Source organism: Staurois parvus, unplaced genomic scaffold (assembly GCF_062004578.1).
Source record: "Staurois parvus isolate SC_StPar_1 unplaced genomic scaffold, SC_StPar_1.0 ptg001639l, whole genome shotgun sequence".
NCBI lineage: Eukaryota > Metazoa > Chordata > Amphibia > Anura > Ranidae > Staurois > Staurois parvus.
The window spans coordinates 70,459-85,079 of NW_028319435.1; the positions used below are offsets into that span (position 1 = coordinate 70,459).

Consider the following 14,621-nt stretch of genomic DNA (forward strand, 5'->3'; position numbering starts at 1 on the left):
GCTCCGTTTGCTGTATGAAGTGGGGTACAGAGCACCCTGTTGGTCTTTTGTATGAAGTGGGGTACAGAGCACCCTGTTGGTCTTTTGTATGAAGTGGGGTATAGCACATCCCTGGTTTGCCATATGTATAAAGTGGGGTACAGAGCGCCCCGTTTGCTGTGTGTATGAAGTGGGAATGGAGCACTCCCGTTTGCCATATGTATAAAGTGGGGTACCCCATTTGTCATGTGTATGAAGTGGGGTATAGAGCACCCCATTTGCTGTATGAAGAGGGATACAGCACCCCCTGTTTGCTGTATGAGGTGGGGTACGAAGCACCCCCTATTTGTCTTTTGTATGAAGTAGGGTACGTCGCACTCCGTTAGCTCTGTGTATAAAGTGGGGTACAGAGGGCCCTGTTTGCTGTGTGTATGAAGGTACAGAGGGCCCCCCGTTTCCCCTGTGTATGAAGTGGGGTGCAGAGCGCCCCCTATCTGTGGTGCTGTGAGGGAGCGACATTTGAACTTCCATCCGTCCTCCTGCAGGGACTCACATTCTCACTATTCATGTCCTATAGGCTCAGAGGCCCGCCCCTGCGGAGCCCATTAGGAGGCGGGGCACTGTGAATCAGCGGGGGCGGAAGAAGACGATCTGGTCCTATAATCCCGGACACCGATCCCTGGCCTTCCTGGTAAGGACACTCAGAGAGCGCCATCTAATGATGATAGTCGGAACTGCACCACTCAGTATGGTCATGGACTCAGATTTATGGCCTGGTCATCTGACATTAACCCCCACATTGTACAGCCATGACATCTGATTGGTGCAGAAGAAGAAGCTGTTGGCCATGGGGGAGGACTCATGGGTGGGCAATCCTTTTAACCCATTGCCCACCCATGCCATGAAATGCCCCCCCCCCCTCCCCGCTTTGTGCATTCACCATGTGCTGCAGATCGGTGGTTGTTGGTGGGGTAGGTGTGGGAGTCTCTGATCCATTCCAGGGCTGTGGATAAGGGGGTACCACCACTCCTCCTGTACGGGGCCCAGGCCAGCAGGGTAAATCAGATGTGGGCAGGGAGGGTGATTCATCCCTACATCCCATGCCCCCGCCTCCACCCCCGCAGTGCTGCTGGCTTCCCTCCTCTCCTTTCCATTGGCAGCTGCAAGGACACAATGGGATCCTTCAGGGTGGAGAGGTGGGGAAGGTCACATTTACCAGCCCCTTCCTTTCCTGAATGAGCACAGTAAGAGATTGATACCAATCATTCGCTGTGTTCGTTCCTAACTGAAGCATAGTAAACTGTGTTTTATTTGGGGGGGGGGGCTTAAATCCATTAAAGTGGGTCACCAGACAACATAAAAAATGATATCAATGATGCAGTCTGTATCTATAATATTCATTTCATTATTCCTCCTGTAATCTGTTGATCCTGCCAGGAGTTATGTTATTTTCCACTTCCTGTAATAGGGTAACAACACCGTCTGTTCTGCAGTGAATTCAGACAGCAGTGTTGTCACCCTGACAGAAAGGGGAGCTATGAAGAAATTCTTACACCGAATAGGATCATTTCCCCCATACAGGTCCCAGAGACCAGATTGTTCAGCAATATCCCCGAATGGCGTCTCGGCATCAATTCATTTCTGTGTTTTGCTCAGGTTGCAGGAGAAGTAGAAGTGGTTTCCCCTCCCCCGGTGGATGCGGTGACCGGAGTGGAGTATCGATGCCTCGGATGCTGCGGAGAGAGAGCGCTGGTTGGGGTAAGTAGCCCACTGGGGTGGAGGGATGGGGGGGGGGGGGTGTCACTGGGAAGTGGAGGTAAAAATATCTTCACTTGTAAGTTACCCATACCAGGGGCAGATACCGCGGGGTCACCAGGGACAGCACAGGGTCCCAGCCCTCAATGCACCAGCAGTAGGTGGTATACCCATACCAGGGGCAGATACCGTGGGGTCACCAGGGACAGCACAGGGTCCCAGCCCTCAGTGTACCAGCAGTAGGTGGTATACCCATACCAGGGGCAGATACCTCGGGGTCACCAGGGACAGCACAGGGTCCCAGCCCTCAATGCACCAGCAGTAGGTGGTATACCCATACCAGGGGCAGATACCGTGGGGTCACCAGGGACAGCACAGGGTCCCAGCCCTCAATGCACCAGCAGTAGGTGGTATACCCATACCAGGGGCAGATACCGTGGGGTCACCAGGGACAGCACAGGGTCCCAGCCCTCAATGCACCAGCAGTAGGTGGTATACCCATACCAGGGGCAGATACCTCGGGGTCACCAGGGACAGCACAGGGTCCCAGCCTTCAGTGCACCAGCAGTAGGTGGTATACCCATACCAGGGGCAGATACCGCGGGGACAGCACAGGGTCCCAGCCCTCAGTGTACCAGCAGTAGGTGGTATACCCATACCAGGGGCAGATACAGCGGGGTCACCGGGACAGCACAGGGTCCCAGCCCTCAATGTACCAGCAGTAGGTGGTATACCCATACCAGGGGCAGATACCGCGGGGACAGCACAGGGTCCCAGCCCTCAGTGTACCAGCAGTAGGTGGTATACCCATACCAGGGGCAGATACCGCGGGGTCACCGGGACAGCACAGGGTCCCAGCCCTCAATGTACCAGCAGTAGGTGGTATACCCATACCAGGGGCAGATACCGTGGGGTCACCAGGGACAGCACAGGGTCCCAGCCCTCAGTGCACCAGCAGTAGGTGGTATACCCATACCAGGGGCAGATACCGCGGGGTCACTGGGGACAGCACAGGGTCCCAGCCTTCAGTGCACCAGCAGTAGGTGGTATACTCATACCAGGGGCAGATACCTCGGGGTCACCAGGACAGCACAGGGTCCCAGCCCTCAGTGCACCAGCAGTAGGTGGTATACCCATACCAGGGGCAGATACCGCGGGGTCACCGGGGACAGCACAGGGTCCCAGCCCTCAATGCACCAGCAGTAGGTGGTATACCCATACCAGGGGCAGATACCTCGGGGTCACCGGGGACAGCACAGGGTCCCAGCCTTCAGTGCACCAGCAGTAGGTGGTATACCCATACCAGGGGCAGATACCGCGGGGTCACCAGGGACAGCACAGGGTCCCAGCCCTCAGTGCACCAGCAGTAGGTGGTATACCCATACCAGGGGCAGATACCTCGGGGTCACCGGGACAGCACAGGGTCCCAGCCTTCAGTGCACCAGCAGTAGGTGGTATACTCATACCAGGGGCAGATACCTCGGGGTCACCGGGACAGCACAGGGTCCCAGCCTTCAGTGCACCAGCAGTAGGTGGTATACCCATACCAGGGGCAGATACCGTGGGGTCACCAGGGACAGCACAGGGTCCCAGCCCTCAGTGCACCAGCAGTAGGTGGTATACCCATACCAGGGGCAGATACCTCGGGGTCACCAGGGACAGCACAGGGTCCCAGCCCTCAATGCACCAGCAGTAGGTGGTATACCCATACCAGGGGCAGATACCTCGGGGTCACCGGGACAGCACAGGGTCCCAGCCCTCAATGCACCAGCAGTAGGTGGTATACCCATACCAGGGGCAGATACCTCGGGGTCACCGGGACAGCACAGGGTCCCAGCCTTCAGTGCACCAGCAGTAGGTGGTATACCCATACCAGGGGCAGATACCGCGGGGTCATTGGGGACAGCACAGGGTCCCAGCCCTCAGTGTACCAGCAGTAGGTGGTATACCCATACCAGGGGCAGATACCGCGGGGTCACCGGGACAGCACAGGGTCCCAGCCCTCAATGTACCAGCAGTAGGTGGTATACCCATACCAGGGGCAGATACCGTGGGGTCACCAGGGACAGCACAGGGTCCCAGCCCTCAGTGTACCAGCAGTAGGTGGTATACCCATACCAGGGGTAGATACCGCAGGGTCATTGGCGACAGCACAGGGTCCCAGCCCTCAATGTACCAGCAGTAGGTGGTATACCCATACCAGGGGCAGATACCGCGGGGTCACCAGGGACAGCACAGGGTCCCAGCCCTCAGTGCACCAGCAGTAGGTGGTATACTCATACCAGGGGCAGATACCTCGGGGTCACCGCCCTGTAGTTCCACTAGAGAGAACAATCCCTTCCACAAACAGGAATCACGCCGCCTGGTGGCCGACCTTGTAATCACAGCGTACTCTATGGGAATGGTTGTTGCGCCTCCATCGGTGTGAACGTCACGCTCACATATCTCTTCTCCCTCTTCAGGGTAAAAGCACCTCCAGCCCGAGGCCATCGAACAGAGTCGGTCGGATCGTCCTGCGCCCCGATGGTTTAGCTGTGATTGGAACGGAACCGAATTCTGTGAATGACCGGTGCCTGGGCTGCTGCGAGGACAATGGAGTGACTACGGTGAGACGCGGGGAATGCCACGCGCTCTGATGACCCCAGAGTATTTTAATTATTTCTGGTGTGATGATAGTTACATGTAGATTGATTCTGAAAATAGATTCCTGCTCATAAGAGCTTACAATCTAAACGTGAGAGAATGTCAGAATGTGGAGATCCGAACGCAATGCGACGATGGAGGAGACAGAGCTGCCATCTGGGGGGACTCGTGGACGGGAATCTGATTGGAGGAGGGGGGGTGGTAGACTAAAAATGAAGACTTCCCAGAGATGGGCTACAACTTCCCAGCGCCATACGGAAATATCACCTACAGCTCAGATTGGTGGAGCCCCACACCAATGCGGTACAGTGTCGGAATACAAGGTTCATGGAGATCAAAGGGCTTCCAAGGCCACTGTGGCTTCCAAGGACTGTGAGTGAAGATGTAGTAGGTGAGACTGAAGTGCAGAAGATCAGAGACTGTACAAAAGTCCAACACGTTCCAGGAGCTGAGCGTCCTTCTTCAGGGCTCATAGATGAAATGTTTATCTGTAGAGTGAGGAGGAACTCTGAGTGTTCCTGGTGAGAGATGTTTCAGCAGCTGGTAGTTGCTGTCATTTTAACATGTTTCAGTAGCCAAGTCTTGCCCCTTTCTTAGGGCCCCCGGGACCTCTAGACTTCCCAGGTCCACAGTAGCAATACTGGACATGTCCTCCAACCAGAAGGGTACTCAGGCTCCGTCCTTTGAAGTGGCTGGTGCTGTGTCTTATCACTAGCTACCTGAGAGATAAAAGCACTATAGTCCTTGCTTGTTGCCAGTTTGTTCCTGATCAGGACTGACCTGACTAATCTTGCCTGTTGCCTGCCTTGACCTCTGCCTGGACCTGACTATTCTCTTGCCTGAGTTGAAGTCTGCCTAGACCTGACTACTCTCTTTCCACCCCTGAACTCTACCTGGATCTGACTACTCGCTTGCCTTCCCTGAACTCTGCCCAGACCTGATCGCTCCTTTGCCTGCCTTTAAGTCTGCTTGGACTTGACTACTCTCTTGCTTGCTGCCTGCATCAACTCTTGCCTGGACCTGGCTACTCTCTTGCCTGCCTTGAATTCTTCCTGGACCTGACTAGTCTCTTGCCTGCCTTGACTTCTGCCTGGATCTGAATATTCCTGTCTGCCACCTGCCTGGACCTGACTATGTTCTTGCTTTCTGTGTCAACCCCTGCCTTGACCTGATTACTCTATTGCCTGTATTGAAGTCTGCCTGGACCTGACTACTCTCTTGCCTGCGTTGAACTCTGCCTGGACCTGACCACTCTCTTGCCTTCCTTGAACTCTGCCTGGACCTGACCACTCTCTAGCCTTCCTTGAACTCTGCCTGGACCTGACTACTCTCTTGCCTTCATTGAACTCTGCCTGGACCTGACTACTCTCTTGCCTTCCTTGAACTCTGCCTGGACCTGACCACTCTCTTGCCTTCATTGAACTCTGCCTGGACCTGACCACTCTCTTGCCTTCATTGAACTCTGCCTGGACCTGATTGTTCCTTTGCCTGCCTTGAAGTCCACTTAGAGTTGACTACTCTTTTGCTTGCTGCCTACATCAACTCTGCCTGGACCTGATTACTTTCTTGCCTGCTTTGACCTCTGCCTGGACCTGACTACTCTCTTGCCTGCTTTGACCTCTGCCTGGATCTGAATATTCCCGCTTTCCACCTGCCTAGATCTAGCTACATTCTTGCTTTCTGTCTGCATCAACCCCTGCCTGGACCTGACTACTCTCTTGCCTGCCTTGAACTCTGCCTGGACCTGATTACTCTCTTGCCTGCCTTGAACTCTGCCTGGACCTGACTACTCTCTTCCCTGCCTTGAACTCTGTCTGGACCTGACTACTCTCTTGCCTGCATCAACTCTGCCTGGACCTGATTACTTTCTTGCCTGCTTTGACCTCTGCCTGGATCTGAATATTCCCGCTTTGCACCTGCCTAGATCTGACTACATTCTTGCTTTCTGTCTGCATCAACCCCTGCCTTGTCCTAATTACTCTCTTGCCTGCCTGAAGTCTGCTTGGACTTGGCTACTCTCTTGCTTGCTTCCTCCATCAACTCTGCCTAGACCTGACTACTCTCTTGCCTGCCTTGAACTCTGCCTGGACCTGACTACTCTCTTGCCTGCCTTGAACTCTGCCTGGACCTGGCTACTCTCTTGCCTGCCTTGAACTCTGCCTGGACCTGGCTACTCTCTTGCCTGCCTTGAACTCTGCCTGGACCTGGCTACTCTCTTGCCTGCCTTGAACTCTGCCTGGACCTGACTACTCCCTTGTCTACTCTACTGCAGCCCTTCTGTCCCAGCAACCCATTGGTGGGGCAGGGGCCTCAACTTGCTGCCAGTTTGTAGCAAGCAAAACTGGACACCGCTAGGGATTCTGGTTCATCTCCACCATAATAAGGGCTGGTACTTAGATTCCGTGCCTTTGGTGGGCACCACTGGCATCTGCCAGGGACCACCTTATTGCCCCTCTGTGGTGAACATCTGCAGAGCAGGGAATGTATAAAATGTTTTCATTACTTTATTCATTTTCCAGGTGGTTGTGGTTGTCCTGATGGCCTTTTGCTCTGATAATACCGGGGCCCCTTTTTACCACGATGTGGTTGGTGGATCCCCTCCTGTATACATATTGGGGGGTCCTGGTTAGTCACCTGCATACAATCGGTGTCAGTGAGCAATGTTTGCAGCTCTTCGGCCCTATGTCCTGGTCTGCCCGTCCTGTGGTCGGGGGGTCGGTTTGTGGCTTTGGTGTCAGGGTATGATCATTGGTCATGTTCCTCCCTCACATGTGGTCATGTGCAGTCACAGTGCGGAGGGTTTGATGTGACCACATGATAGGGATGACTTCCTCTGATGGGTGGGTGATGTTGTCTTTGGACTCCATGCTGGATCCAGATGCTGCAGATGTTATCCCGGGGCAGGACATTTATGAACAATCTGCAGATCTCATATTTAGGGACCTCCATGCTGGAGAACGTTATTTGGGCTCTGTATTGATTTTCATTTGTTATCAGCCAATAAAGTGCTAAACAAGAATATACCTCGTGTGTAGAGAACCTATAATCTCTGAAGGCCATATACAGGTCACCTAGAGCAGGGCTTAAAATCTCGAGTCTAGACCTACTAGCCAGACAAAAACCTTACTCTCCAGCAGTTGCCCCACCCAACCTTGCCCAGGTCTGCCTCCAACCCCACCCTGTCCTGTCCCCCATCCCCAGCCCTGCCCCCAACCATGCCCCCTTAAAGCTTAAGAAATTACCAAGGCAGTGCAGATCGGGCTTCGTGTCCCCCAAGGTGGTGAAGAGCGGGCCTCGCGTCCCCAAGGCGGTGGAGAGTGGGCCTCGCATCCCCCAAGGTGGTGGAGAGTGGACCTCGCGTCCCCCAAGGCAGTGGAGAGGGGGCCTCGCATCCCCTAAGGCGGTGGAGAGTGGGCCTTGTGTCCCCCAAGGCGGTGGAAAGCGGGCCTCGTGTCCCCCAAGGTGGTGTAGAGGGCACCTCGTGCCCCCAAGGAGGTGGAGAGTGGACCTTGTGTCCCCCAAGGCAATGGAGAGCGGGCCTCGTGTCCCCCAAGGTGGTGGAGAGTGGACCTTGTGTCCACTTAAGAAGGTTAAGAAATTACCAAGGCAGTGCAGATCGGGCTTCGTGTCCCCCAAGGTGGTGAAGAGCGGGCCTCGCGTCCCCCAAGGCGGTGGAGAGTGGGCCTCGCATCCCCCAAGGTGGTGGAGAGTGGACCTTGTGTCCCCCAAGGCAATGGAGAGCGGGCCTCGTGTCCCCCAAGGCGGTGTAGAGTGGACCTCGTGTCCCCCAAGGCGGTGAAGAGCGGGCCTTGTGTCCCCCAAGGCGGTGGAGAGCGGGCCTCGTGTCCCCCAAGGCAGTGTAGAGTGCGCCTCGTGCCCCCAAGGAGGTGGAGAGCGGGCCTCGTGTCCCCCAAGGCGGTGTAGAGTGGACCTCGTGTCCCCCAAGGCGGTGTAGAGCGGGCCTCGTATCCCCCAAGGCGGTGTAGAGTGGACCTCGTGCCCCCCAAGGCGGTAGGAGAGCGGGCCTCGTGTCCCCCAAGGCAGTGTAGAGTGGACCTCGTGAACCCCAAGGCAGTAGGAGAGCGGACCTCGTGTCCCCCAAGGCGGTGGAGAGCGGACCTCGTGTCCCCCAAGGCGGTGTAGAGCGGGCCTCGTGTACCCCAAGGCAGTGTAGAGTGGGCCTCTCCTCATGTCACCCAAGGCGGCGAAGAAACCGGAAGTCGGAAACCAGAACTCGGCTTCACAACGAGGCTTAGAGTGCAAGTGGAACGCAAATCGATCCCCGGGGCCTGGGGATCGCATTGCAAGCCACCCACTCAATTGCAAGCCACCCGCTCCATCTGTGCTCACCACAAAGGAATTTCCCCTCGCATTTGGCGAGCGGACGAGCGGAAATTTCAACCCCTGACCTAGAGTTGGCTTTACGCTGTTGGTAGGCAGACCACTCCTGGCTGGCCCCAAATGACCTTTATTTGTTTTAAAAATACATCCATGAAAAAAACTCCATGATACTCGGAGAGTCCTCCCCAAATTACAACTGTCATGGTGGCAGGGACGTAGATAAGGAAGGGGGTCCAACTGATCCCAGAGCATCCTGCCCAAATGCCCATGGTGAGTCCAGGATGACGGCACCTTAAGGCCTTGTTTTCATGGACAGCTGGGGGCAGTTGAGCCATTGATTTACCCCCACTGACCTCCATCAGAGTGTCCCCTTACATCAGAGTCCCCATCTGAGTGCCCCCTTACATCAGGTGTCCCATCAGAGTGCCCCCTTACATCAGAGTCCCCATCTGAGTGCCCCCTTACATCAGGTGTCCCATCAGAGAGCCTCCTTACATCAGGTGTCCCATCAGAGTGCCCCCTTACATCAGGTGTCCCATCAGAGTGCCCCCTTACATCAGAGTCCCCATCTGAGTGCCCCCTTACATCAGAGTCCCCATCTGAGTGCCCCCTTACATCAGGTGTCCCATCAGAGTGCCCCCGTACATCAGGTGTCCCCATCATTGTGTCCTTTTACATCAGGTGTCCCCATCAGAATGCCCCCTTACATCAGGTGTCCCCATCAGAATGCCCCCTTACATCAGGTATCCCCATCATTGTGTCCCCTTACATCAGGTGTCCCATCAGAGTGCCCCCTTACATCAGGATCCCAATCAGAGTGCCCCCCTTACATCAGGTGTCCCCATCATTGTGTCCTTTTACATCAGGTGTCCCCATCAGAATGCCCCCTTACATCAGGTGTCCCCATCAAAGTGCCCCCTTACATCAGGTGTCGCCATCAGAGTGCCCCCCTTACATCAGGTGTCCCATCAGAGTGCCCCCTTACATCAGGTGTCCCCATCAGAGTGCGCCCTTACATCAGGTATCCCCATCAGAGTGCCCCCTTACATCAGGTATCCCCATCAGAGTGCCCCCCTTACATCAGGTGTCCCCATCAGAGTGCCCCCCTTACATCAGGTGTCCCCATCAGAATGCCCCCTTACATCAGGTGTCCCCATCAGAGTGCCCCCTTACATCAGGTGTCCCCATCAAAGTGCCCCCTTACATCAGGTGTCCCCATCAGAGTGCCCCCCTTACATCAGGTGTCCCATCAGAGTGCCCCCTTACATCAGGTGTCCCCATCAGAGTGCGCCCTTACATCAGGTATCCCCATCAGAGTGCCCCCTTCTATTATCAGATGTCCCCATCAGAGTGCCCCCTTATATCACATGTCCCCATCAGAGTGCCCCCCTTACATCAGGTGTCCCCATCAGAGTGCCCCCTTACATCAGGTGTCCCATCAGAGTGTCCCCTTACATCAGGTGTCCCATCAGAGTGCCCCCTTACATCAGGTGTCCCATCAGAGTGTCCCCTTACATCAGAGTCCTCATCTGAGTGCCCCCTTACATCAGGTGTCCCATCAGAGTGTCCCCTTACATCAGAGTCCCCATCTGAGTGCCCCCTTACATCAGGTGTCCCATCAGAGTGCCCCCTTACATCAGGTGTCCCATCAGAGTGCCCCCTTACATCAGGTGTCCCATCAGAGTGTCCCCTTACATCAGAGTCCCCATCTGAGTGCCCCCTTACATCAGGTGTCCCATCTGAGTGTCCCCTTACATCAGAGTCCCCATCTGAGTGCCCCCTTACATCAGGTGTCCCATCAGAGAGCCTCCTTACATCAGGTGTCCCATCAGAGTGCCCCCTTACATCAGGTGTCCCATCAGAGTGCCCTTTTACATCATTTGTCCCACACAGAGTGGCCCTTTACATATGATCATCCCAATCAGAGTGCCCCCTTGTATCAGGTCTCCCCATCAGCGTGCCCCCTCACATGGATTGTTACCATCAGAGTGCCCCCTTAGATTAAATGTCTGCATCAGACTGGCTCATGGATCAGTGGATCAGGCACTTTCAGAGACCTTGGGGGGCACAGTTAAAATTTGGGTGGGCACAGCTGACCCCAGCATCCCCCTAGATCCGGCCTTGGTCAGACCTCTGCAGAGAGACCTCTGCTTCCACACAGAGTAAGATAACGTTTTCCTCATATAAAGAATGGCAGGACCGTGATTAGCTTTTCCAATCTTCTGGGGTCAGGACAGCTCTCCTGCTCCTCCATGCCTCTCCTGCTCCTCCATGCCTCTCCTGCTCCTCCATGCCTCTGCTGCTCCTCCATGCCTCTGCTGCTCCTCCATGCCTCTCCTGCTCCTCCATGCCTCTCCTGCTCCTACATGCCTCTCCTGCTCCTCCATGCCTCTCCTGCTCCTACACGCCTCTCCTGCTCCTACACGCCTCTCCTGCTCCTCCACGCCTCTCCTGCTCCTACACGCCTCTCCTGCTCCTCCACGCCTCTCCTGCTCCTACACGCCTCTCCTGCTCCTCCACGCCTCTCCTGCTCCTACACGCTTCTCGTGCTCCTCCACGCCTCTCCTGCTCCTCCACGCCTCTCCTGCTCCTACACGCCTCTCGTGCTCCTCCACGCCTCTCCTGCTCCTACACGCCTCTCCTGCTCCTCCACGCCTCTCCTGCTCCTACATGCCTCTCCTGCTCCTCCATGCCTCTGCTGCTCCTCCATGCCTCTCCTGCTCCTCCATGCCTCTGCTGCTCCTCCATGCCTCTCCTGCTCCTACATGCCTCTCCTGCTCCTCCATGCCTCTCCTGCTCCTCCACGCCTCTCCTGCTCCTACACGCCTCTCCTGCTCCTCCACGCCTCTCCTGCTCCTCCACGCCTCTCCTGCTCCTACACGCCTCTCCTGCTCCTCCATGCCTCTCCTGCTCCTACACACCTCTCGTGCTCCTCCACGCCTCTCCTGCTCCTCCACGCCTCTCCTGCTCCTCCACGCCTCTCGTGCTCCTCCACGCCTCTCCTGCTCCTCCACGCCTCTGCTGCTCCTCCACGCCTCTCCTGCTCCTCCACGCCTCTGCTGCTCCTCCACGCCTCTCCTGCTCCTCCACGCCTCTCCTGCTCCTACACGCCTCTCCTGCTCCTCCATGCCTCTCCTGCTCCTCCACGCCTCTCCTGCTCCTCCATGCTTCTCCTGCTCCTCCATGCCTCTCCTGCTCCTCCATGCTTCTCCTGCTCCTCCATGCCTAGTGGTGGTGGACCAACCTGTCCACTTGGAGTTGGAATGGAGACAAGCACATGGCTGACATTTGTTGTTGTTCTCTGCAGCTCCTCCATGAATCCACATCACTCCACCATTAATGAGTTTGACTTCTTTCTCTCTGGCAGAGCGGCACCACCACCACCACCACCACTACTGCCACCACCACCAAGGCCAGGAGGGTCATGAAGATCCCGATAACGGGCAGGCAGCGGGCGTGGCAGGCACGGCGTGGAGCGCCCTATGAGAACCCAAACTGGAGATTCGAATCTTCCAGCTCCAGTGAAGAGGTGAGGGAAGGACTCATCCTTATCATTGTGATCACTGTGCTAGGGGGTACCACCACTCCTGGGAGACCAGCCGTTGCTTTCTTACTAGTACTGCCCAGCAAAGCTCCGAAGACTGAAACATGTGAGAGACCTCTCAGATGGGGGATGGTCCAAGCCCGCATCGGTCTACTGGGTTGGGTAAAGGGGAACTCCGCCAATGTATCTGACCTCAGAGGAAGGTTTGGCTCCATTGTTCAGTCTGGAGAGTTCTGATTGGTTGTCGGTAAATGTGAAATGTGTGCCGTGTGTCCCGGGAATGACCAGCTCCACCTGTCCACAGATCTCCATGGTCAGACGTCCTCCACCGCGCAGCAGATTTCAGCCAATCAGAAGCAGAGGCTGCCACCATCATGGCTGCAGATCTCCACTTGGGTCAGTTGTGGATGATTCCAGCTCCAGTGAGGAGGACTGATCTGCCGGTAAGAGTGATCACATGACCCCACCACATTGCCAGCTTTCACCGCATCCGCATATCATGGTCACATGACCCCACCACACTGCCAGCTTTCACCGCATCCGCATATCATGGTCACATGACCCCACGCTGCCAGCTTTCACCGCATCCGCATATCATGGTCACATGACCCCACCACACTGCCAGCTTTCACCACATCGGCATATCATGGTCACATGACCCCACACTGCCAGCTTTCACCGCATCCGCATATCATGGTCACATGACCCCACCACACGGCCAGCTTTCACCACATCTGCATATCATGGTCACATGACCCCACCACACTGCCAGCTTTCACCACATCGGCATATCATGGTCACATGACCCCACACTGCCAGCTTTCACCACATCTGCATATCATGATCACATGACCACACCACACTGCCAGCTTTCACCACATCTGCATATCATGGTCACATGACCCCACACTGCCAGCTTTCACCACATCTGCATATCATGGTCACATGACACCACCACACTGCCAGCTTTCACCACATCGGCATATCATGGTCACCTGACCCCACACTGCCAGCTTTCACCACATCTGCATATCATGGTCACATGACACCACCACACTGCCAGCTTTCACCACATCGGCATATGATGGCCACAGGACATCACCACACTACCAGCTTTCACCGCATTGACATATCATGGTCACATGACACCACCACACTACCAGCTTTCACCGCATTGACATATCATAGTCACATGACCCCACCACACTGCCAGCTTTCACCACATCGGCATATGATGGCCACAGGACATCACCACACTACCAGCTTTCACCGCATTGACATATCATGGTCACATGACACCACCACATTGCCAACTTTTACCACACTGGCATATCATAGTCACATGACAACACTGCGCTGCCAGCTGTCACTGTATAGGCTCATGGTGGTCACATGATATCTCTATACTGCTAGTTTATCATTGGCTCCATGTGGTCACATGACGATGTTCCCGGCGTTAACCCTTTCCATGCCAGATTATTGATGGATTTGTCCTGTTTGTGTCCTCTACAGACGGGAGGCCGGCGCAGATCTCTGACCGTATTCCCGGGAGCGGAGGTCTTCTTCTGGTTGGACGATCGGTCGGGCTCATCGGAGGCATCTGTCTGTCCGTCCATCACCAAGCTCATCAATATTAAGTCAGTGTAGTGGTAGCGAAGCATTATGCAAATTAGTTAGAGAGGAAAAGGGCGTGTACCTCATTATCATATCTCCATGACGTCATCAATAACTCAGCAGGAGCACCAATCATGGGGGACCAACCTCATGTCATTCTGTTAGAGTGTCAGCTCTGGGGCTCAGCCTGCATTGTGTTATGGCTCTGCTGATGGGGGGCGGGGCGGGGGGAGGGGTAACTTTAATAAAGTGAAGAATTATTAATAACAATAGAATTCTGTCTCCTGTTCTGCATAAAGACATCAATAAATGCTACAATGTATCACTGTGTGTTCCATGAATAAATCCAGGAGCTCCGGCATCATTCATGGTGGAGGTGGATCTGTCTGTAGCCCAGATCGGGGTGGGGGAGGGGGGGGACAGTCCCGATTCGTAGACGATGTCCATCTCAGGTCACAAAGTTTTCATCTCTGAAAGAATGGTTTTGTGAATAATTTTTTGGAAGATTTCTCAGTGTGTAAAATCCGGGGACTTCCCTAGTCTGGCCATACATATGTGGGAGCCAACACTCGGGGGTCACCTAGGAATGCTCCCAATATATAATAGGAGGAGCTAATCCCGGGAAGGGACGAATCCGACACTCGGGGGTCACCTAGGAATGCTCCAAATATATAATAGGAGGAGCTAATCCCGGGAAGGGATGAATCCAACTCTCGGGGGTCACCTAGGAATGCTCCCAATATAT

General features: G+C 55.2%; 1 protein-coding gene across 7 annotated transcripts in view; it reads left to right on the forward strand.

Annotated features, from left to right (window-relative positions):
• The window catches only part of LOC149434933 (uncharacterized), a 34,397-nt gene extending 20,199 nt beyond the window's left edge, over positions 1–14,198 (forward strand). For all 7 annotated transcript variants that reach the window (XM_089663200.1, XM_089663197.1, XM_089663198.1 and 4 more), the window contains exons 4-9: positions 557–670; positions 1,636–1,737; positions 4,197–4,340; positions 12,086–12,247; positions 12,567–12,705; positions 13,775–14,198. In XM_089663200.1, the coding sequence (XP_089519326.1) occupies positions 557–670; positions 1,636–1,737; positions 4,197–4,340; positions 12,086–12,247; positions 12,567–12,698 (654 nt within the window). In that variant the 3' untranslated portion in view covers positions 12,699–12,705; positions 13,775–14,198. The remainder of the gene's footprint in view (positions 1–556; positions 671–1,635; positions 1,738–4,196; positions 4,341–12,085; positions 12,248–12,566; positions 12,706–13,774) is intronic.
• The last annotated feature ends 423 nt before the right edge of the window (positions 14,199–14,621 follow it).